Source organism: Malurus melanocephalus, unplaced genomic scaffold, assembly GCF_030028575.1.
Source record: "Malurus melanocephalus ecotype Western Australia unplaced genomic scaffold, MMel_1.1 scaffold_247, whole genome shotgun sequence".
NCBI lineage: Eukaryota > Metazoa > Chordata > Aves > Passeriformes > Maluridae > Malurus > Malurus melanocephalus.
Genome location: NW_026623479.1, coordinates 793,976 through 817,527, shown reverse-complemented (window position 1 = coordinate 817,527; position 23,552 = coordinate 793,976). Strand labels below are relative to the sequence as shown.

Genomic DNA, 23,552 nt, shown 5'->3' with positions numbered 1-23,552 from the left:
AAAAAAATCGGGAAATTCACCCAAAACTTTGTTTCCCCTCTCTCGCGGGGATCGGCGGTGTCGGGGCAGATGCCGTGCGCAGCTGGCGGGGCGGTGGGCAGCGGGCGAGGCGCAGCGTTTGCCCCCCGTCCTCCTGCCCTGCCCCGCCGGGAGCTCCCCCCGCCGCCGAGGGGCCACCTGCCCCCGGTGCAGCCCCGTAGCTCCGCGCCGGGCTCCCGTGCCGCGAGAGTAATATGGCTGGTGCAGCAACTACACCGGGACTAACTCCTCTTCTCCCCCGCATGGGCAGGGATTTTTCTCTGCCGCCTCCTAATGTCGCACGGCAAAACGCGCGGCGCCCTCGGCTTTTATGTGCCCCCTTCCCCGGGTGGGCTCGGTGGGGCTGGCGGCGGTGGGAAAGTTGTCGGCCGTGCGCAGTGCCGTGCCCGCTGTTTATTCTGCATTAATATGGCTGTCGCTTTAGCATCTGACAGGGATAAACCCTGCGCGCTGCGCCCGGCGGTCCCGGCCAAGCAGTTTTTTYCTCGCCGCCGCCGCCTCCAAACTCCCCCGATCCCTTCGCTTCTGCCTCCGCTGCTCTTCCCCCGCCCGGGAAGGTGTCTTTGGTGGGGCTGCGCCCGCGGCGGAGCCCCGCATCGCCTTTTCCCCGCGCCGCGCCGCCCGTGCTGTGGGCATTAATATGGCTGGCGCTGGAGAGCCCCGGCGAAGGGAAGAAAGACGTGTGAGCGGCACAGGGATGGGGAGGGGGATCGCGGCGGGGAAAATCTCCTTCCCGGCGCCCCGCCGGGGGCTCAAACCTTTCGCTTTCGCCCCGGCTCCTCTCCCCCCACCTTCCTGTGCCCTCGGACGGGCTCCGGGGGGCCGCCCCGGGGCTCCCCGCACTCTTTTTCTGGCAGCGCGGAGGAGCGTAGCGGCGGCGGTAATGGCTGCACGGGAGCCTTTGTTAGAGAGCGCTGCGCTAGGCAGGGGCCGGGGGGGGGGGGGTCCCCCCCCGCCCCCGGCCCCGCCGCAGGTGCCCGCGCCCCGAGCCGCGGAGAGCGGCCGCCGCCGTGACCTTGGGGGGGCGCAGATGCGGGAGGGGCGCGGAGCGGGGCCGGGCTGGGCCGGAGCTGCCGTCGCGGGCCGCTCGCCCCCAACTTCGGAGCGGGGCCGGCTCCGCACCCGTGCCCCGCTCCGCGCCCCGGCCCCCGGTTCCGCGCGTTTTCCGCCCCTGCGGAGGCAGCGGCGTCCCGGCAGCGGCCGGGCAGGGCAGGGCGGCACACGGCCACTTCTGCTGCACCTGACAGRTTAATGGGCGCAACTAAATATTAACGTTGTGCGAATAAAAATTAAATTTTTGAGCGACTGAGAAGCTTTAAATAGAAAAAGACTGTTGCGGGCTTATGGTTTTTAATTTTTTTTAATTAAGTGTGAAAAATTTAATACGGAAGCAGGAAAAGAAATAGAGCCCAAAAGTTAGCACCATCCTTTCGTGACTTGGTGATTGCATCTTTGCACTGACCACTATGCCTCAAACATGTGTCACTTGGTGGAGCAAGAGCAAGCACAGCTCACCTCACAGGGCTCCACGGGTCCTCCTGCGGTTAAAGTCAGCCTTATTTGTGCCCTTTTTATATATAAATGGTTACTGCGCTTTTTCGGGGCAAMTAATTTGTCCTGCCTTTTTACCTGKGCAGCAGCTGCTAACACATGAGCTCTAGCTCCAGAAGGGATAAGTCGCTGCCTGGTGCTGTGCATGCCACTCCAGCCCCAGTGTGGTAGCCAACTAAAACAGATATTTTATMTTAGTTCATATATAATGCTTAATAGGCAGAAGTATGTGTATTTAATAGGCCGTCTCCAGTCTTTGGACATGATGTAAATAGATATTAATGCAACACTTAAATCCAGTGACTGGTTTCTCTTGGCTTGTCTGCAACCCAAGTATCAAGGAAGAATAATTTGAGTCTCTGTATTTGGGATGGCAGGGAGTGTTGGGGGACAAGAAAGGGATGTGYTGTTGATGGGCCATAATGTCAGAAGATGCTGTGGGATATGTGTGTATATAAATATGTGCACACCATACGTGTGTACATTCATAGGTATTATGCATTCATATATGTATAATTCACTTGATGTTTCTCCCCTCTTCCSTACAGAGTCAAGATGGCTAAAGGTGATCCGAAGAAGCCCAAGGGCAAGATGTCTGCCTATGCCTTCTTTGTGCAGACGTGCCGTGAGGAACATAAGAAAAAGAACCCAGAGGTTCCAGTCAACTTTGCAGAGTTTTCCAAGAAGTGTTCAGAGAGGTGGAAGGTACTGTAATTTGTGACTTCCCAAAGTGATAACTTCTTACGGTATCTTGTAGGATGATGTGTGTGTGTCTGAATGTGAAGGGGGCTGGTGCTGTTTTGGTCTGTGTGCCATTCTTGGCAATCTGTCCTGGCCATGGGTCGGGTGCTGCCAGAGCCTGTAGCAGTCCTGAATGTTTCAGCTGTGCGTATCTGCTTGTTTAGGTGCTCCCACTATAGTCTGGCCTTTTTTCTGTTCCCAAGCAATGCCCTTTGGCTGTTACTTCCTTCCAGGTGTGTGTCCTGAGGAGGACTCTGGCTGTGCTTGTCTCATTCCTGTTGCTTCCCTGTTGCAGAGTATGCTAATGGCTGTGATTTCCCGTACAGGACCTTCGTCCCCAAGGTGGTCCAGTTAGAAAACAAACAAATTCTGAAACTCCCGTATCGAGTTGATGTGTGTTGGCTTGTTTACATAAAGTTTGCCAGCTATTGAACAGTTGGGTAATCACAAGTTTGGTTTTTCATTTTTTGATTTTTTAGACCATGTCAAGCAAGGAAAAGGCTAAATTTGATGAAATGGCAAAGGCTGATAAGGTACGATATGATAGAGAAATGAAGGACTATGGACCAGCTAAGGGCGGCAAGAAGAAGAAGGACCCCAATGCCCCAAAACGACCACCGTAAGTAACTTGGAGGCATKAAATGCACAAGGGTTTTCATTCGTTTTCACACCCTGTATGTAACACAGATTTCCTTAAAGGAGGTGAATGGGGGGTGTGGTGTTGGTATGGCAAGATTGGTAATGATGCTGTCCTTGTAAACCTTCTAAACAGCTTGAGCCATGTGGAGCACTGACACAAATCGTCAGTGCTTGGTACTGTAGTGATGGAAGACAGAAATGTCTGAGTCACAATGAGATTTGTGTATCTAAGACGAAATTGGGTGGGGGGGATACAGAACACTTAATTTAAAAAGAGCATTGAGTGAAGACTGTAGGTCTGGGCCGCAGTAAAATCAAAACGTGGAAGTTTGTGTTTGATTTTATAAAAAAGTTAAAAAAAAGTTTCTACTCTGTGTGCTCAGACATGTGTGAATGTTGTGAATGAGGGATGGGGGAAGAGGGTGCTCCCTGGACCTGCTGCTGCAATGCTGACTGTCCTCTGGTTTTTCTCCCCAAGGTCTGGCTTCTTCCTCTTCTGTTCAGAGTTTCGCCCCAAGATCAAGTCTACAAACCCCGGCATATCCATTGGGGATGTAGCGAAGAAATTGGGTGAAATGTGGAACAACCTCAGTGATGGTGAAAAGCAGCCTTACAATAACAAGGCAGCTAAACTGAAGGAGAAGTACGAGAAGGTAAGGAGAGTTGTCACTTGTGYCTCCTCTGTTCCAGCTCTTGTGTTGATAGGTTTTTGTAGCAYAGGCCCAGCTTAGGTGGCCCCAGCATAGTGACAACTGAGCTTTGCAGAGGTTGGGGCAGAGCAGGATTGAGATGCACAGGCAGATTCCAGGAGGGAAAGCTTTCCCCAGGGATGATTCACAGAGGGCTTGCTGTGCTGTCGCAGGAGCTTTGTCCCATTATCAGGRAACTTTGAGAGGCTGYGTTCTCTTCTCCTCCTCAGAGAAAYAGCCATGAATGCAGAGTTCAAGGCTCCATGATCCATGAGCACTCTTAGGTGTCTGCATACCCGTGTGCTCCCCTGCTGGCTCTGTCCCCTCGGGGGCTGCAGCCAGGGAAGGCCAGTCCCTTTACCTTAATGCCTGCTGCTGTACAAATGCTGTGTGTGTTTGCTGCTTAGAGCAAATTAAGACATCCCCTTGACTTTGCAGGATGTTGCAGACTACAAGTCTAAAGGAAAGTTTGATGGCGCAAAGGGAGCAGCAACCAAAGCTGCTCGGAAAAAGGTAGAGGAAGAAGACGAAGAGGAGGAGGAGGATGAAGAAGAGGAGGATGAAGATGATGATGATGAATAAAACTGTACAATACTTGTCTCCATGTGAATACCATAGAGTAGGGGAAACACCATAAATGAAGCACCTCTTATTGGAGATGGTGTCTCTTGCCCTTATTAGGCTTAATTAAAAAAAAAAAAAATTGGATTCCGATCGCGTTGTAGTTTCTAAAAGTGCTCTAGAAATTGTAACTGGTTTACATGAAGTGGCCATGGGTGTAGTGAGCACCCTGAAACTGTATCAAAGTTGTACATATTTCCAAACATTTTTAAAATGAAAAGGCGCTCTAGTGTTCTCCTAACTCTGTGCACTTTGCTGTTGGTGTAACAAAGCATTTAAAAATGTTTCAAGCATTTTTTTAATTTGTAAGGTGGTGTTACTATATGGTTATTGGCTAGAAAATCCTGGGTTATAAACTGTACATATCTATAGTTTGTAAAAACTAGACAGATTCTTGTGGTACATGCTTAGAGTTATGATGCCTTAGAGGAGCAGTGATTACTTGGAAAGGCTGTACGTTCCCCGGGGTGCCATGGCCCAAAGCATGCACTGTGAGGGTAGATCTATTTACACTACAGTGGGCGTCCATTTAGCTTAAAGTTGTCTTTCTGTATATAGTGAAATAGCATTCTGCTGCCATTCTTAGTTGTGGAAGGGGGTTCAGCTGGCATGAGAAGTGTATGGATTTTTTTAGTTAAGTGCGGTAGTTTTTAAACTGAAACTGTAGACATCTCTTCATCATCAACTAAGTGAAGAGCCAGTGCAGCAACTGAAGTTCAAAAACACTCTGTACTTAAATAAATTTGCAACGTTCTGTTTTTTTTGTATGTTTAGAATGCTGAAATGTTTTTGAAGCAAAATAAACAGTATTACATTTTTAAAACTGTTCTTGACAACACTCTAAATTTCTGGTTTAAGAGGATCTTAACAACAGCAAGAGGTTCATTTTGAAGTCTGTGGCATCCCTCAGGGCTGGTGACTTAGGAAACATTCTGACTCAAGGATTAAAAAAAAATAAAAAAATTAAAAAATGGTGGCCAGCCAAAACTGGCTGAATTGAAAGAGATGGCTGCTCCAGCTAATATGCAATCGTAACTGTTTATGGCTGAGTGGCATTAGATGCTATGCAAGTTTGAACTTTATTACTTGAACTTGGGAGCCTAAATGAACATTCATGACGTAATTGTTTGTTTGTGTGTATATAGCAGCATTCAGAGATGCAGAGAAAGGTAGGTGGCTAGGAATGAGGCTGACACCATGGAATAAGTATAAAAGCATAGTTTGGATTTTTTTCAGTTGTGTTGGGTAAATTTATAGCCCAAATGCATTGCTGTACATATTAAAATGTGCCTTTTTTGTCCTGTGTTAAACTGTTTCAGACTTGTGGTTTTTTCTAGCCTCTTGTTTCGTGCCAGGAGCCAGGCGCCTTAGTCTAACTCCCTGCTGAAGTAGGAGTGTGGTACAGGTACTTGTTCTGTGTCCTTCCTCTAATGACACGAGTTTCAGTGGAGCTGGGGGCTGTGAGCTGGGGTGGGGGAGCAACAGGAGTCTCTGCCCTCTGGTCACCAGCTGGCTKTGCCAAAGTCTTGCCTTCTTTCCAAATCCAAGCTGGGGATGTTTTGCAGCACTTGGAAGAGAAAGGTAATACCTGGTCTTTAACTGGTGACTGTAACTTYGTTTTTCCTAAGCATGGAAACAGCATGAACTGGGTAAATAGAGCACCCCCTCACTACCCCTGAATTCCTTCCTTGTGCTGTGCTGGCTTCAGCAGTTGGTGTTTGCTTGGTGGAGAGGAGATGGGGTGTGAGGATACTCACATTAAGCAAGTCAAAGCTGTGGGCTGTTGTGCTCAGCTGATTTCAGAAGTCACAGTAACTCAGGGATGCAAACACTGGGTATGGGCTGCTGCCACCTCTGCTTTTGAGCTGACCTGCAGGTTAATGGGGTGCAGGCAGTAACTTTAGAATGTGGTTAAAACTTCTTAGTTGCCTAATTGAGAAGCACTTACGGCTTCTTCTGTCTTCTCAACAACCGTGAGTGCTTCTCACCAGCAACAGCTTGGCAAAGCAGTCTGATCCAGGGTTGAGGTGGACTAAAACCTGAAAGAAAAGTCATCAGAAAGGAGCAAGCTAAAAAACTTACATGAAACATAGTAGAATTTAGGAACTTYTGGTTTTAAGGCTAAGTGACAGTTGGATCACTCAGAAATACTTATGGGTGCTTAATTATGGTTAACTTTTAGTATCTATAATGCTTTACAAAAAAGTGAAATTTGCCCCTATTTAATGGGTAGTTGCATTTTGAAAGGCTCAATAAAGCTGCACCTGGAAAAGAAATAGGTACTTCTGTATTTGCTACTGTTCCATCATGCCTTCTGATGTGAGGGAGAAGGCACCTGGAGACTCCAACATGTGATTCTTGATGAGGAAGTGGTAGAGCAGCAAAAGAAAGTGATGGCATCAGTTGAGGAGGTCTAATACTGTTTCCATTGTCTGGTTGGCAAAATCTCCCCTTAGCCACATATGGGACTTAGTGTAGATCACTGCTGTGCAAATCGAGCTTGGCTTTGAATTAACTGCTGGTGAGCTGAGCCCTATTGATAGTATCAGCAAATGAGGACTAGAGCTGACACCTCTTTGTCTTCATTGTATTGGAAATCTATTTGAGTTGCAGAGCTTGATTAAGGTCTTGGACCTTACTGTGAACTACCTATTGCTGCTCTGCACACACCTAAAATATGGCATTCCTTGGGGATGCTGTTCAATACAGCAGAGTGCAGGACTCCAGGGACTCGGATTTGGGTATTGCAGATGTAGTGATGATGTGTCTTCCCTGAATACCCTGCTGTTGATAAATGCCATAGTGTGAATGCATATAAATAACACATCATTTCCCCCCGCACTGTTTTGTTTTCTGAGATGTCATCTCAAATATTGGGAGCTGCTTAATTTCACCCAGCTCTGTWATTTTAATAGAACACCCTCCAAATGCTCTTTTTGTCTGCTTTGAAATGCTCGTGGTGTTTCAGAGAAGACATTTCTGCTTTGTACTGCTGCACAACTCAGAGTCCTAGTTCGACTTAGTCCCAAGCCAGGCAAAGTAAATATGTCTCTTATTAACTCCATGATATGTAGAGAAGGGTAAAGATGAAATAGATTTGGGGGAAGGGATGAAGAGACAGTACCTTGCATGAATTTGACAGAGCTGACTGTGAGACTSCCTGTGTTTCCAAAATGTGATGTGTTGATCCCCCTTGACCTTGCTGGAGTCAGGCTGAGGGACCAGGGGCWCGGCTAAGAAAAAGGGATGGTGCTGATTCTGCAGTGGTTAAAACCCACTTGTTGTTGGGGGGAGGCAGAGGATGGYTTGATGGGGTGGGATGGTCCCTCTGGGTGCCCAAATGGGTGTCAGAGGTGTGATAAATTCTGCTCAAGAGAGTKTCTGATGGTGATGTGGGGCAGAGGCAGCACTGGCCCTTGTCCTGCCTGTCATTTCCAGTGGTTGGTGCTGTTTGGTCTGCACTCAGTGCTATCCATACTCTGGAGAGCACAGCTGCTACCAAAATGCACCACACCCYTCTGAAATCAAACCATCTGAGGGGCAGTGGGATGGACGAGGCTGCTGAGCTGCTCTGTGCAGAACAGAACCTGCCTCTGCTGAAAATGAGCCTGGGAGTCTTAGCATGACCCAGAGTCAGAGGAGCAATGCTCTCCCACTGCTCTGTAGTCTGCATATTCCAGAATTGAGCTGAGATGTGCTAAACACTTGGTGAGAGCCAAATCTGAGCACTGAGACTGTGGGGAAGGAGCTGCATTGGGGGAGTCCCTCTGTGGGTGTGGGGGTCACTCCACAAGCTGTCACAAGGAAAGCCACACTGCAGGATGGGTTCCTGCTGCTGCTCAGCACCCTAACACACCTGTGTGTTCATTTTTCTATAACAAAATTAATTAAAGAATCCTAGTACAAATGCAGATTGAATCAATTATCAGCGAGGGGCTGCAGCTCTAACGGAGTTCCATAGGACAGGGAGAGTGCATTGGGGATGGGGCTGAGGATACAAGCACAGTCAAAACATCTCTCATACCTGCTCCCTTTGAACAGCTGATTTTTAGGTAGTTTCACTCACTCCTAATAAACCCTGCAGGAGCAGCAGYGAGGTGCAAGGGCTCCCGTTGGTTCTGGCTCAGTGGTGGCAGGTGAATGGCTTTTCACTTCCAGCCTCCAGCATGATTCTGGCAGCCACCTCGAGTTTATGTTTTCCCTCTGCTCACTCAKGCTGTTGTTCCATAAGCAGAGGAACATCTCCCAAATCAGCCCTCTTCTGCTGCACATTTTGGGAAGCCTGGGTGAGGAGCTGGGATGTTTCCAGTGGGGCAAGAGCAGGATTCTGCATTTCCAGCCGTGGTTTCTGACTGGCTCCAGAGTCCCCTCTATGAATGTTCACYCAAGCTTGCTTTCCTCTAAAAGATAATGTGAAGAACTGTGACAAGTGGCATGTTTATTTCTTTCTGCTACCGGCTGYACCACATTTTAATGCAATAAACTGAATTGCAAATCACGGCAGCACTGCAAACAAAGTGTGCTGGAGCCCCTGTTACCAAGCAGTCGCTCTCTAAATGCGTGTCATTGCAGTGGGGAAGGGACTGAATAACCAGYGTACCTGACAGRGGGTTTGTGCCCTGTGAGGTATCTYCATCCCCTTTTGGCAGGCTGGGCTCTGGTGGGTGCCTGCCCCTGCTCGGACAGCATCTGATAACCTGTGTTTGAAGCACTCTGCAARCATCTCATCTTGCAGCAGGTCTGATCTGTATGTGCTAGAGCAATATGTGCATTGGGGGTGTTGTCTCCTTGCCTGTGCTAATGCTCTTGATTGCAGTTGTCTGCTGCTAAGAGCTCTTCCCCGAGTGCCCTCCTGCACCTGGATCCCTAAATTAGGCAGGAGGAAGCAGCACAGCCATACTGGAGCTGACAGCTCTGTCTCCTGGGTGGTGAGTAACTCCTTCTCGTGCTCCTGGATGTGGCACGGCCTCAGAAACGCCTGTGAAGTGGCTGAGCCAGGGCTSTGTGTTAAGCTAGAGTAGGGATGGCAGCTGACCTCCCCAGGAGCAGTGAGCTGGTGCTGTGGTGGGCCCTTTGGAGGCTGGGATGTGTAAAAGTGAGCATTTCCTTGCTGAGATGGAAATGCATTAACCATGGTAAAGGGCTGCCTGTCTGTAACTGCATCAGCTGAATGCAGCAGCCAGGCAAACCACAGCTGGGAGCCCAGCCTTGGTGTGGGGCTGGCTGTTTGGATGGTGTCTGTGGTTCACTTCTGAGCCCGTGAGAGCAGTGCTGCTGCTYTGCCTCCACACCTGCCCCYTCATCTTSAGCRCCCCTGAGGAGCCAGAGCAGCCCCTCTGCATGAGTGTCATACCCCACTGTAGCCAAACCTGTGTGAGAAGAGGGACAGGTAGGATGCTGTGAGTGTTAGAGGTGTTTTTTCTTCCCAGCCCTTTCACTTGTAAAGCTCCCTCAGGTATTTCAAGTYAGAAAAATGGTCTTTTTACAAATACTAATCAAACATGGTCTGGCTTTGTTGTTGTAAGAGCTTATAGCTTGTAAGGRTTTTTAACTGCTTCTTTGTGAAGCTTAAAATTTGCTTTATTTAGTTTAGAAAATTAATACCCGTAGCAGGATGAAGTGGTTTGAGGGATTGCTTGAGACAAATGCCTCTTGTCTGCTGCTAATGACTGTGTGATTGCTCTTTTACTGTGTGTCACCTGGATGTGCCAGCAGTAATATCTGCTCCTGTAAAAGAGGCGTGAGAAAGGTGTAAGCAGGGTCAATCTGGTCTCCAGCTTTCCTACAAAACATGTTGGTCGAGTTTTGTTCTCTTTAGAGCTCAGACTGGGGATCTCCCCTGTGCTCGGCTGCTGCTGTTTTCCTAGCCAAGATTTCTCCCCAGTAAGTAGCAGGGAGAGCAGAAGGAAAYGTGCTGGATCTTCTGTTGCTTAATTTTGTTGCTTCATATAGTAACTTAATTTTTGCAAGCTGCTGGGAGGAGGTTTTTCAAACCAAGCTCAAAGATCAAGATGTCAGTAAAACTCTTAGAGAGAACCCTTTCTTCAAAGGACTTGTCTGAAAGCGGAATCAAACCTGACCAAATGGAATCGTAGCATCTTTGAATGGTTTGGAAGGGACCTTAAAGATCATCTCATTCAACCCCCCTGCCATGGGCAGGGGCACCTTCCACTAGACAAGGTTAGTGAGAAACTGTTTAATTAAAAATATCTCTCTCTCCTTGCTGTCACTTGTGTTCCATTTGTTGGTGATTCCCACTAGAGCTGTCTGGCAAAAAAAAATCCACTAGACCAGGTAYTTTGAGCCTTGAGGGTGACTTGCAAAAGGCTTTCTGTGGGTTGGAACATAAAAGGATTGTGCCTTGTTTGTTTTCCACTCTTCCCCATGAATCTCTGCTAAGAGGGGACAGATGTGGCTGCTTGGGGAGAATGTAAAGCTCAGCCCTGTGCCTCTTCCATTACCCGTGCTTAAAGGGGGCTTATGAAAAAGAGGGAGAGTGACATTTTATATGGGCAGAGAGTGACAGGACAAAGAGGGAATGGCTTTAAACTGAAGAGAGTAGATTTAGATTAGATGWTAGGAAGAAGTGGTGAGGCACTGGCACAGRTTGCCCATGAGAAGCYGTGGATGCCCCATCCTCTCCTGTTCCCTGCCCAGCTCTCTCTCAGCCCAGCACATCTGACCCAAAGGCTTRCCTGAGGTGGTGTAACTTTCATTAAAGCTTTGGGAGCAGCCTGGACTGTGTTTACCCAGTAGTCAGGTGCTTTAGGGAAGATCTCCAGCTCTCATGGGCTGTTGCTCTGTGCCAGCTCAGACACCCACTGGAGCTATTCCCCTGAGAGCCTTGAGCTGCCAGCAGCATCAGGGTGAGGGTGGAGGATGCAGGAGCTGCTGTGACTCGGAGCTGGCTGTCCCAGCCGGCCCATGAGGGGCCAAACAGTGGTGGTGGAGGTGGGAAACAGGAGCAGGAGGCAGCTGAGGGATGCAGGTCTCCAGGTCCCGAGCAGACGGCATCCAGCCCACAGGGTGTCTCCCTGTGTCAGGGACCATATGGTGCTGTATTTCCCAGCCGGCCTGTGCCATGAGCCAAGGCACCGCTCTGCAGGAAAGGAAGGGGTGGTCTCTGAAGTGTTTGCTGCTGTTTGTGCTCAGCTCTCTCCTGGTTACTGYCAGTGAAACACCTTATGCTGTGCTGGGCACACCTTCTCATGRCAAGGACAGGAACAGGCTGCTGTGGGGGAGACAAGGTGAACGTGTGGGTGGGAAGGATGTTCCTATCGATTCTCATCCTGCCAAACACGGGTTCCTGCCYGTCAGAGGCGCTCTGCTAGGGTCTGTATCCTGTTTACCCACGCTTGGCTGGTGGGGCTGTGCAGAGCAGGTGGCAGAGCCCTGTGGCACACGCCTCTCACGGAGCAGAGCTGCAGATCCCCGTGATCTGGAGTGGGATTTTCTCCAGCCCCACAGCCCCGGKGAGCCACAGCCACCCTCTTGCTATGAGGATCCTGCAGGGACARCCCACCCTAACAGGGCTTTAGGGTGCCCATGGTGGGAGAGGGGATCCTGCTGGAGGAGCTGCTGGCTTGCTAGAAGCTTTCTCCTAAATATGGACATGATTATTTTTATTTTATTTGCTTGCTCTGGAATCCTTTGCATTTTTCCCCTAATCCTGGAGAAAAATCAGCAGTGCCCTGTGTGCATGTGACATGGCTGTGCACAAACTCCCTTTGTGACTTCTTTCTTTCACGGGAGAGAAACACATTCAGGAAAAGCAGGGCCCTGACAACAGGAATCAAGTGTTTCTAAATATGGACATCCCTTTTTGGACTAAAAAGTCTTTTTGTACCATGCATATTTCCCCTGTTAATCATTTCCTTTTGTTCCTTGCAAACTTGGGTCCTTCGATGTTATAGAAGGAATTAYAGCCGCTCTGTTTGTAAACTTTTCTTTATGATCCATGAACTGCCTTGTACGTTGGACAGATTTGCTGGGTTTTCTTTTTAATGTGGTTGGAAAGGCCAGCACTCTGGTTTACTCACCCTTGGCTTCCCTTTTTTTTTTTTTTTAAACAGTCATATTTAGCCTCAGCCCGTCTCAAAATATTGGGGATTTTACAGGCCATTGAGCTTTGCCTGGTCCTATTCACTGCTTTTGTGTTGCACTAATTGGCTTGATAAAGAAGGGCCTGGGCTCTGCAGAGTGCTTCTCCTCCAAGGTGAAATGTGAGATGGAGAGGGAAATATTCAGATGTTCACTAGCAGTTATGCTCACTGGATAATCTGAATGCATCAGAAATGAGCTAGAGCTCAGACAAAGTCGGGGATTAGGAGTCTGAGATGGGCGAGCGGGTGGACATCTGGAAGCCTGCTGYTGAGCTCGTCTGCTGGGGTGGGTCGTGTCTTCACAATGTGGGTTAGAGGCTCCGAAAATGAACAGCACGCTGGGATCACGGTGGCTCTCTGTGGACGTATTCCAAAATAACAATTGTTGTTGTTTGCGGAGGACCCCGCCCTCCCCAGCAGAGCTGTGTGCGTCCAAGCTGCCGCTCTGCCTCCGCAGGGACACGATGGCACTGTGTGCATGCCCCACCTCTGCCCGCCGCTCCGAGCTTTTGGGGCAAACCTCACCCATCCCCGTGGCCGCTGTTACACACCAGATGCTCAGGCTCTTGCTTGCACAGCGCTCCCTGTGATTTTGGGCAGGGGCAGCTGTGCAGAGCCCAAYAGCTCCACGGGAGAGGAGGAGAAAACCCAGCTCGGGGCTCCTGAGCCCTTCCCACCAGCAGAGCCCCGTTCTGCCCAAACTGAGCCCAYTGTTACAGCGCAGGGCTCCTCTGTCACCAGCAGCATCTGCTCTGGAGCACTGTCTGCCCGGGGCTGGCTGCACTCGCCCCTTCCTGCTCTCCACTCGCCCTTCCTGCTCTCCTTCCCAGCCCCTCGCCCTCATCCCTTCAGGCACGGAGTTCGTGGCCGGGTGGAGCAGGRTCTTCTTCATTTGATCATGAAATAAGAGTCGAAAAATCCTGCTTTTTTAAAAACACTCTATTGGAAAAGGAATTACAACTATGTTGTGAACAGAAATAGCTGAATAGCGGTTTAGTTTGTTTTTTTCCAAAAAGTAATTTCTTTCCCAGCCTCTCAGCATGTGCTGCCTTTCTCCTCCTCCATCTCCAGCACTTTGCTCGCGTTTCCATCCTTCTCCTGGATACTTTGCCCTGGCAGTTTCAGCCCTGGGCACATCTGTAAGGTGYCCAAGGGTGGCAGAGCACAGCTGGAGCCTCGCAGCGCTCCCAGCCCGTGCCCAGGGCTGCAGGAGCAGCATTTCCCTTCCACACGTGGGGAGGGCACACCGAGCCAGGGCACCGAGAGCTGAGGCAGGGGAGCCGGGCCAGTCCCACCCCACGGTTTGTGGCCAAGCTGGACACGCTGTCCCGGGAATTGCAGCGCTGAGGCGTGAGCCGGATGCAGCCCTGTGGCTGGAAGCGCTGACTCAGCGATGCGTGCCCAGGTTGTGTGAAAGCCCTGCAAAATTTGTAATTTGTGGGGGATGTTCTTGTTTTACCCGTCAGCTACACGCTCTAATCTGACCCATGGGGCTCTGGGTACAGGAGCTGGTGGCACGTGCTGTGCTGCCTTGCTTTATCATCTTTCTCTAGCAAAACTCTTTTTTTTTTTTTTTTTTTTTTTTTTTTTTTTTTTTTTTTTCTGCTCCGGGAGACCTTACAGAGCTGAGTACCAGTAGGCACTGGCGGCGTCTTTACTTTTTGCGTGTCTCTATGTCCTTAGGGAACTGCTGCTGAGGATGATTTCTTGGCACTGTGTGGTGTGCCAAGAAAGCAAACCAGCTCCTTTGCTGGACCAGTGTACCAGGGATCCTGTGCCAGCAGCACCTTTTGGCTGGTGAAATTGAGGTCTGGAGAGGTGGAAYAACACTGCTGTGGTCACCTGTGGGCACCCTGGAAGCCAAACCTCTGGAAAGCTGGATTCGAAGTACTCCTTCTTGTCCCAGGATAGGAGGATGAATGTATTTTGCCTGAAAAGCAGGGCCAGAAAGGTTTTTTGTGTGCTGTGGGGGGACTCCAGGTTGGGAGACCTGCTTGATTTTACACAGGGTAAGCACAGTTAAGCATCGCATCCCAATTTTTCCTCCATTCAAATGTAACTTTTCAGAAGTGMTGGCAGCACAAAGCGTTGAAACTGCTCCATACCAGGGGCAGAGCCTGAGGGGCTGCCCAGGGGTTTTGGGAGCTCCCAGAGCAGGAACAGGGCACTCTGCTGCTTCTTAAAACTCCTCTGGGCTATCAAAGCCTTTGCTGTGAGGTGGAGGAGTCCAGGTTTGGGGGAGGCCCCGAGCCCCGTGTCAGCTCCCAGGTTCAGTGGGGGATGCTCCTGCAAACAGGAGTGCTGGGAGTTTGCATTCCCCTCGGCCTCAGCCCTGAAGGAAGCCTAAAGCCTCGGTCAATAATAAGCTTATAAGACAGTAAATCTTGGTAATGAGAAAAACAGAAGACGGCATCTGCTCAACACAATGGCGCTGTGTATGGTCTGGTAAACAGCTATTGAAAGGAGATGCCTGTTACTGGAGGGGCTGCAGCTCCACAGCCCAATTTCCGTGCAGGACTGGGGGGTTTCACTGCCCCCAGCCCTTCAGAGTGGCTGCTGGGATCCTGTTGGGGCCAGCAYGGCACTGGTGACCTGTTGCCCACGRGGCTGGGTGCTTGCCAGAGGTACAGCAGCCCCTGCCACAAAACCAGAGCTGAGATGCTGTTGTCCTGCGTGTGTGGAACTGGAAATGGGCACGAGATGGGACTGGCACTGTGGGTGYCTCCTCCTCCTGTGCCCACTCCAACGCTCCCTTGCAATGGCTCCACTGGGGGATGTACATACTTTGGAGGGTGCTCTGCTGCAAAGAGGGRTTGGGGCAAAAATGGGAGACAGCTCCTTCTCTTATCGTGTCTTTGGAGGTGCCAAAATGAGATGAGCTGATGGGTAACAGGCAGCTGGGGATGGATGAGTTGTGCAGGGGTTAGCAGGAAAAGGAAGAGGCTGGAGCTTCACCTGACACTGACTTCACCTGATGAACCTGGTGTCYACRGGGTGGGAGCTGGCAGTGATCCTGCTCCAGCTGTGTGAAACCAGGTCTGCAGAATGGGGAGGAGGAGGAGAAGGGAGAGTTAAGGGGAAGGAATCTGCATATGGTGTGTAATGCGTTTATGAATTGGGTCTTTAATAATTTACATTACCAGTTTAATACTTTGAATACAAATTATCTTGCCCATATGCTGTGCTGACAAACATAAAAATGGAGTAATCAAAGCTGTAATAGCACTACAGCAAAAAGACATAAAATGCCACTAGAAGGCTTAGGATAAATTATTGCATGCACACACCAGCTCTATGGCTCCCTGGTGCCAAAGGATGCATTGCAATTTCTTCCTCAGACTTTGCATTTGGGCTTGAGGACTGATGCAGTACCAGGAGTACTGCTCAAAATTCTGCAAGACGGGCGGCATTTAACAAAGAGGAGGAAAGAAAAAAAAGGCTCAGACTTGTTTGATAAACACCGCAATTTAAATTCTGCTCTGGCATTACATGGGCTGCCAAGAAAATATAGCCCTCTTATTTGCAGGGAGCCCCCTTCTTCCTCCAGCAGGGTTATTTGCATGTATTATAAACTGCAGTGCTGGCTTGCCATCTTCAGGCAGCTGCCACACACTGCACAGCATCCCCACGCATCCTTGTCCATCCCTGTGCTGCTGGAGGTGCTGGGTCCAGCCTGGGGCCACAAGGGATGCCCAAGGGAGGATGCACCAGGTGACCCAGGGCAGCATCAGTCCGAGCAAAACAYGAGTTTCACCTCATGTCTCTTCACATCTGAGCTTGTTCCCCTCTAATGCCTGAGCTCTGAGGGGCTGGAGGAGGTGGGAGAGGATCAAACAGCCCTAGGCCCTCAGTGCTGCCTCTTTGCCACTCTCAGGCTGCAGTTTAGGGAYGAGGGGACAGTATGGGTGGCCTTGGGGGCTCGTGGATGCTGCAGATGGCTCAGTGGTTTGTTTTTGGCAGTCTTTTCATGCACATGTGTTTGTTTACAGGCATCCCAAAGGGCACAGGGTTCGGCAGCAAGAGGGGCRGGTTTGCAGAGCAGAGGTGCAGGTTGTGCTCACAGGGAGCAGCTTTTGTAGAAGTCAGCAGACCTTGTGTTGTACCTTGTGGCCGAGCCTTTGCTTTTAAATACCAGTCTGTTCACTGGTGCCACATCTCCAGTGCATCCCAGCCACAGGCAATCCTTCACAGAAAGAGCAGTTTAAGGCTCACATTTGCATACAGTGAATTTCTCAGCTATCAGGGTTACTCCATGCTGTAATCCATTCTGTGCCTCTAATACGATCAGTGAAAAATGAGGCTTCTTCCCAAATAAATCATCACCAATGAAGGAAATGGTGGTTTTTCCACAAGGCCTGAGGCTCCTGCAGCAGCAATGTCTTTTTCTGAAAGGCAGAGAAATCTGGGCAGGCTCATTCTGTGCTGCATGAGCTCACTGCCAGTCTCCCCAAGATCTAARCCCTTTGCATATGAATGAGTTTTCTCTGCCTTTGCCTCTCCCAGGATCAGCTGCTGTCTGTCTCCCTGGGCTGTGGTGCCAGCAGCTCGGGCAAAGTGCACCCAAAGTGCACCCAAACTGGCTCATCCATTAATCCATGCACTGTGCAYACACACCTCCCTCTCACATTCCAAGGGGTGCCAGTGTTTGGCATCCTGTGTCCTGGCGAGGTGCGTGCTGAGGGCTGCAAGGAGTAAGAGAGAGAGAAAGAGAGAGAGCCCCCTCCTCCTTCCCAGCCTGCTGTTCCTGTGTTCCACCTTGCTCTGCTCCAAAGCCTGGGTTTGCCTGTGAACAGGRGGTGTTGGAGAAGCCCCCCTCAATCTCCTGGTCCTGGGGAGCAGCCACRTGGCAGAATAAACCTGTGATAGCAGCCAAAACCCCTCAGTGCAAAGAGGCAGCTGGGATGGGACCTGTCCAGGTGGGCAAAGGTACCTGTGTGAGCCAGGATGGGGACGAGCAGGTGGACATCAACCCCCACCAGAAGAACTTTTCCCATTGCCACATCTTCTGGAGAATAAGGCCTCACTGATCCTTTTGCTYCACTAATAAATTGGATGGATCAAGATCACAATGAGAAATATCCCCATTCTCATCCAGAAGGGATTTCCAGCATAAAAAGSCTTTATGTGACTCATAAACTCTAACATTTATTTCTGCACCCGAGGTAAATATTTCCCCCTCTGAACGTCTAAGCAATGCAATTTTGTTTGAAGCCTCCATTTGTTTAAGTGTGGAGGTGACAATAATTCACCTGTTTTCCCTTCCTGTGTTTCCTCAGGCAGTGGTGTAAGCCAAAATAGAGCAAACTCAGCGCTGCCCGTTTGTCACTTGTCAGCTCCGTCCCTCAAATACGCTCAGATGAGCTTTGTCCTGGAGTTTACATTTGGGCACCCTCTGATCTCTGGCTGCTGCTAAATGGCCCTGCCTTCTCCTGTTTAGAGGAAGAAATACAGCGTACCTGCATGCAGCCACTGCCAGGGCAGGCAGGAAGGGGAGACATAACTTAATGCAGCTCCAGATAAATCATGATTTCACAGCGATTTGCCTGCCACAGGCACTCGAGAGTCCCATCGCCTTGGCACCGTAACAACACTTGTCACTCAGTGTCCCAAAGAGACCCGCTCACGGCCAGAGATCACAGATGACTGAGAAGATGCCTGGAGTTGTAAACACCATCAATCTGGAGAAAACAAACGCTCCCGGGAGCTGATGTCAGATGGGGGTGTTGGAAGTCAGTGCTTGTCTCTGCAGAGCACAGGCTGTTCCCGTGGGCTGCATGGACCCCATCCTCACACYTCCCCAGGTCTGGCACCACCTGGAGCTCCAGCAAATCTCGGAAAGCGAGGTGCTCTCCATCCTCTTCCCCGGGAGGGTTTGGGTCCACAGATTCTGGAGGCTCTAGGACCCCGTGCATCCCCCAGCCCCTCGCAGAAGGGAACCAAGGGATGGGGTAGCTGCTGTGGGGCGGTGTTGGGGTGGCTTTGAGGCTCGCCATGTGGCTGTGTGGGGCTGCACCTCCACCCTCCACCCTGCATGGTCCTGAGAGAGGCCGGTTTGGGAGAGGTGTTGGGGTTTTATTTTTAGTTCTCCACTTAGAGGCAGACCCGCAGTGTGGGCAGAGAGCCCCCATCCCACACCAACACAGCAGCTTTTGTAGCAGCTCCACTCTCATCACGGGCAGTGTGTTTGCAGCACAGGTACCTCACTTTGTTCTATCCTTTTTGGTGCACCCTTGGTGCCTTTCCTGCCTTTGGTAGAGTCACTTCTGGTTCACAGCTGGTGTCACATGAAATCTGAGGCAGGTGCTCTCCTCCTGCCCYGCTCCCACCCGGGACTCTCCTGTTCCCCCTGCAGTTCCCAGTGTGGCTCCCTGCCCCTCCTCAARGACCTGTCCATGTCCAAGCCTAAATTCAATGCTAATATGCACCGACTGTTTCTTTATCTGTCTGCCTCTTTTTTTTTTCTTTCCCTCATTTCTTTTTAAAGGAAACTGAATCCAGGGCAGCCATGTAACAATGATGACATTATTGTTAGCAGTTATTTCTATTTCCATAGTTCCAAGAAGCAGAGAACAGAGTCCCACTGGGTTAAATGCAGCACATGCTATAACAAAAAGACAGTCTGTGTGCCAAACAACTTGCAATCTTCTTTTTAATGTAAGGAGTGTAAAATTAAGATTACTATAGCAACATCTTGCCCACRTTGAAAACAGATAGGATTTGTTGGTCTTTATAAATATATATGCGTGTGTGTATGTGTATATATATGCAATGTACATATACAAATCCTAAATATCTACAGCAACTTATAGTTGGATTTATATTTAATTTCAARCTCTCTGTATCACAGATCTAATTTGAATCCAGCTTTCCTTCAGCAGCCTTGCCTTTTCYTTCAGGCTCTTTTGTGCACACTGCATGCCAGGCTTGAGTGCCCTCTGCCTGGGGACAGTGCTTGGTCTCTCCCTGGGAGCAGGGACAAACCCTGACTAGGGAGGTAATCCCATCTACTGGGGCTTTCATTTTAAATGTATACAACCCTGTTAAATCCTAGAACTGACCTAACATCTCCAAACTTGTTTCCTTGCATCAGATTTTTGGAAAGTGAGGGTGAACTTGAGACATGCAAATCCTTCATTTTTTTCTTCCCATCTCTCATCTTTCAAGTTATTAGTTCAACTTTCAGTGAAATTTCCTATGAGTTATGAACCRCAGCTCTCATTTCTTCTCCATGACTGAATAAAACCTGGGCCCAGAAATGCCTGCAGGAAGGGCAGAGCACAGCCAGGAGCGAGGAGYTGAGGGAAAGGCAGCAGGATGGATGCTCCTACAGCTCAGTGCCAGGAAATTCTCCAGGAAAGCAGCAGAAATTCAAGCACTGTTTTCACCTTGTTGCAGAGGTAAGTGGAGTTACTGGTAAAGAAGAGTTTCAACATCACCAGATCTGAGGAGAGCTGTCTTTGCTTACAAGCCTACAATCAGGGAGGAGGGGAAAACCAGGCACCAAACTGTGCTCAAGAGGTCTGAAGGGCACAGCTCTCTGCCAAAGGAACACACTCTGGAGGGGTACACTCGTCTCTCGAGGAGCAGCAGGAGCTTGCAGCTCGTTTGTAGCAGCTTTGAGGCTGTGGAGTCGAACACGCACAGTTGGAGGATTCACTGTTTTGAGACCAGACTGCAATGGAGATCTGAGAACCAAAACTGAAAACGTCTGCTGGCAGGTCTGGATGGAGAAGCTGGAAAGCAGCCTGGAGTTGCCAGCTGCAGATTTCTGGTGCCTGTGAGTTAGCAGAATTACATACAAGGATATAAATCACAGGCAGCTCTGCCTGCAGGGTCTAGAAGGAAAGCAAAGGGGCCGGGGTGAGGCGGGTGAGCAACCCCAGTGGGTCTGTGGGGACGGCAGGAGGGGAAGGGTGAAGAATGGATCTGCAGGGCACACAGAGGTCCATTTTCAAAGCCCACCCAGGCAAATGCAGTAGCTTTTCCTCAGACAGMGCTGCTCCACGAGCAGGAATCAATACCCTCCTGCAGAGCCTGTGAAAACACCAGCGGGTGTAAGTGTGCAGAGCTGATGCCCAGAGGAGGTTTCTGGATGGAGCTATTGAAGAGATGAGCAGGACAGAGTGGACACAAGTCATACCTGAGGAAAACATTGGGTGCTGGTGTGGACCTTACTGTCCAGGGAGGCTGAAGGTGCAGGAGCAGCTGGACATCAGGCCAGGCAATGGGGAGGGGGTTGATGACCAGTGGAAGTTCATGAGCAATGATGTATTATAGGGCAGAGCAAAGGGATTTTTGTGACATGGGCACTCAGCAGGGAAGTTGTACCTTTGCTGAATCATCCCTGACCCTGGACAGACCYGTAGGCAGAGGAGACATTGCTACCTCCTTGCCCAAAGGAAGGAGTAAAGGCAGGCTCCAGGGGTCCAGCAGGGCAGCAGGGCTGAGAACCAGGCCCAGGAGGAGTCAGCAAGGTCTGTARGGCTGAACAAACCATCTCCAAGAGCATTGCTTAAAATCCACACACACTTTTTCATCCTTTTCTCTAGAAAGGGCACCCAACAGGACAAGAGTCTGTTTGATGGAAGTTAACCCTGGGCTTCCTCAGGTAAGAGCAGCTGCTGTTGCCAGTGTGAGCACCAGTGCTGTGCACTGAGTAAAGGTTTGTGTGCAGCCTCAGCCCAGAGACCTGATTGCTCACCCCTTGGAAATGCTGCTGAGTTTTGCAGGTGTGCCTGGGTGTCCAGTGAAATCAGAGCTTTTGGTGGRAGTACAGCAAGAGAAGGGAATCTTTTTCTGTTTCCCCAAAGGATATGGAGTTTCCTRTCCGTAGGCTACATGTTTCTGATAYRTACCAAAGTGATAGCCTGAGGAAAKGGAATCTCCTCACTGGGGTAAAAATTTTGGTTTTAGAGTCCCGTGGCCACAGCCCCTCTGTCAACACACCACCACTGTGGATGGCTGCATTTCTGCAGGGCCAGGTAGGCACCACACATTCCCCTCAGCTCCACAGCACYGCTGTGCCAGCCACCATCACCATCACCTCTCAGCTTTTTATTACTCTTGACCTCCCTGCTCCCATCAGGTGTTTTTAAGCCAGCCTGCCACCAGGGCTGTAATCGGTTCTCATGTCCTCCTATTTATGCTCTCACCCAGCAATTTGYGCAGGGCTGTCGAGCTCTGCGCTCGTAATTGACAGGGGAAGGCAATCTGCTTCACGAGAGGAAACATCTCCACGGCTGCTGGATCTGAGCAGGCGATTTCCCATAATGAGGATGGAGTAAAACAGGATCTCGCTAACAGCCGTGGATGTAGCTGAGCCCTCATTACTGCAGGCRCAGAGGTGCTGCTTGGGACATAATTAAGAGCTTGATATTTGGAGTGCAACGTGTTGCTCTGTCCTTCCTCCACCACTGTCTCATAGAAAGGTGGTCAGTGCCAAGTGCTCCTGAAGTTTGCTCAAGTCCCAATCCAGGCTGCAGGAGGGGCTGCTCAGGGAAAGCTCCTTGTCTTCTTTCTTAAGAGTTATTTCCCTTCTTGCAGAGGACAACCATGGAAATTTCAGCCGTAGCATTTGAAAACAACTGCCAATGGGGAAAGCTTGTGCCATCCCCAGCTGGAAAAGCAGCTTGGATGTGATGTGGGCAGAATGTTTGCAGGTGGGTGTGCATCTGAATGCAAACAGGGGCTGGGGAGGMGGGGAATGTGGAGATCTGTAAGGAGCAGGAATGGATTTGTTGTTGGATTCTACTGGTAGAAAAAGGGACTGGATGAAGAATCTCAATGAGAAAAAATATAAAGTGCTCCTTCCCCCATCTTTTTCTCCTGCCATCCCAGGAGGTCTCTGTGCAAGGGAACAGCCTGAGCCACCCTCGTTTGAGCTCGTGCATCATGGGGCTGGTGTGAGGAGGATGAGTGGTCCTTCTTCTGCCTGAGTCAAAGGCACATTTTGGGAGGGGCTGTTCTGTCGTGAACCAGACTCTGTGTCTCTCTCTGCATTGGATTGATTGGCAGGAGTTTCTTACTTGGATACTGAAACACTTAATTTGTTATTCTTTGTTAGCTATTAAATACATCAATTAAATCCTTCCCTGAGGGTTTTTTACCCAAACAAACCCCACCAGCGGGATCATTTCTGTACCTTTCCTTCAGCCATGATTGTCACCTGGTCAGAGACCCATGCTACCTCTCAATTGCCATCTGAGCATCCCCCCTGAGCAACCTGCACAGCAACCAGGCTGTCTTTGCTGGGAGCAGGCCCTCTGATTTGGCATTTTTTTGGATAGGATTCAGTAAAGTCCTTGAAAAATCCCACATTCTGCCCTAGCACCTTAAAATCTACAGCAAGACTGATTCCACCACGGGATGCTGCCTGATAGTGGTGAGAGCTGGTGGTGAGAGCTGCTCCAAAACCCAGCACGTGTGTCCCCAGGGATGCAGAGCTGGGTTCAAGCCACTGATGATGCTGCAGGGAAGCGCTTGAGTTTCCTCGCACATATCGGAAGGGCTGGAGTTATTTGYGAGCAGAGACTGTACAAATCCCATGCATAATTCAGCTGCTGCCAGACAAATCATCCCACCAGTAAAAGCCTTTTCAGAAAGCACGATTTGATAGCAACAAACTTTGACCTAAATGTGCTGCAGCCGACAGCCCCGTATGACAGGTTTTAAACTTTTGCCGTCACTTCCTTCAGAGAGGCAGAGTGAATCTAGGTCAGCCTCCCCCTTGCTCGTTTGTAACGAGGCTAATTCTGATTTCATTCATGTTGCATCCCTGAGTTTGAGATGGGGGGAAAAAATGGGAGATTTGAAAAGGCAAGCCAGCCTCAAAGTCATTCTTCTTAAATCCCGTCTTGGAGCAAAGGAAGTGGTTTGATGTTGCATCCCAAGGCAACATTGATGGTGTCRTTTAATATTCAGGGTACGAAAGGAATACAAAGTTTTCCTTCTTTCCCTTTTTATTTAGATTGCAGCGTTGAGCAGTCGGGCTGAATGAACAGGCTGTGTCTGTGATTAACAAAAAGGCCTGTTCAGGGCAAGCTGCGTCAGGCTGCTGCTCCGCGGACAAAGAGGGGAAGTGGCTGAACACAAGGTTGTTAGTTTGTCTGGAGTTTCGCCGGCATAAACAGAGCTGCCTGTTTGTTGATCTCCTGTGCGATGGCAGCTCAGG

General features: G+C 49.9%; 1 protein-coding gene across 1 annotated transcript in view; it reads left to right on the top strand.

Moving 5' to 3' along the window:
• Positions 1–4,575, top strand: part of HMGB3 (high mobility group box 3) — a 4,978-nt gene extending 403 nt beyond the window's left edge. Inside the window, exons 2-5 of the mRNA XM_057375391.1 lie at positions 2,139–2,295; positions 2,811–2,950; positions 3,449–3,623; positions 4,098–4,575. Coding sequence (XP_057231374.1) covers positions 2,146–2,295; positions 2,811–2,950; positions 3,449–3,623; positions 4,098–4,241 — 609 coding nt within the window. The 5' untranslated portion in view covers positions 2,139–2,145 and the 3' untranslated portion in view covers positions 4,242–4,575. The remainder of the gene's footprint in view (positions 1–2,138; positions 2,296–2,810; positions 2,951–3,448; positions 3,624–4,097) is intronic.
• Positions 4,576–23,552: the final 18,977 nt, after the last annotated feature.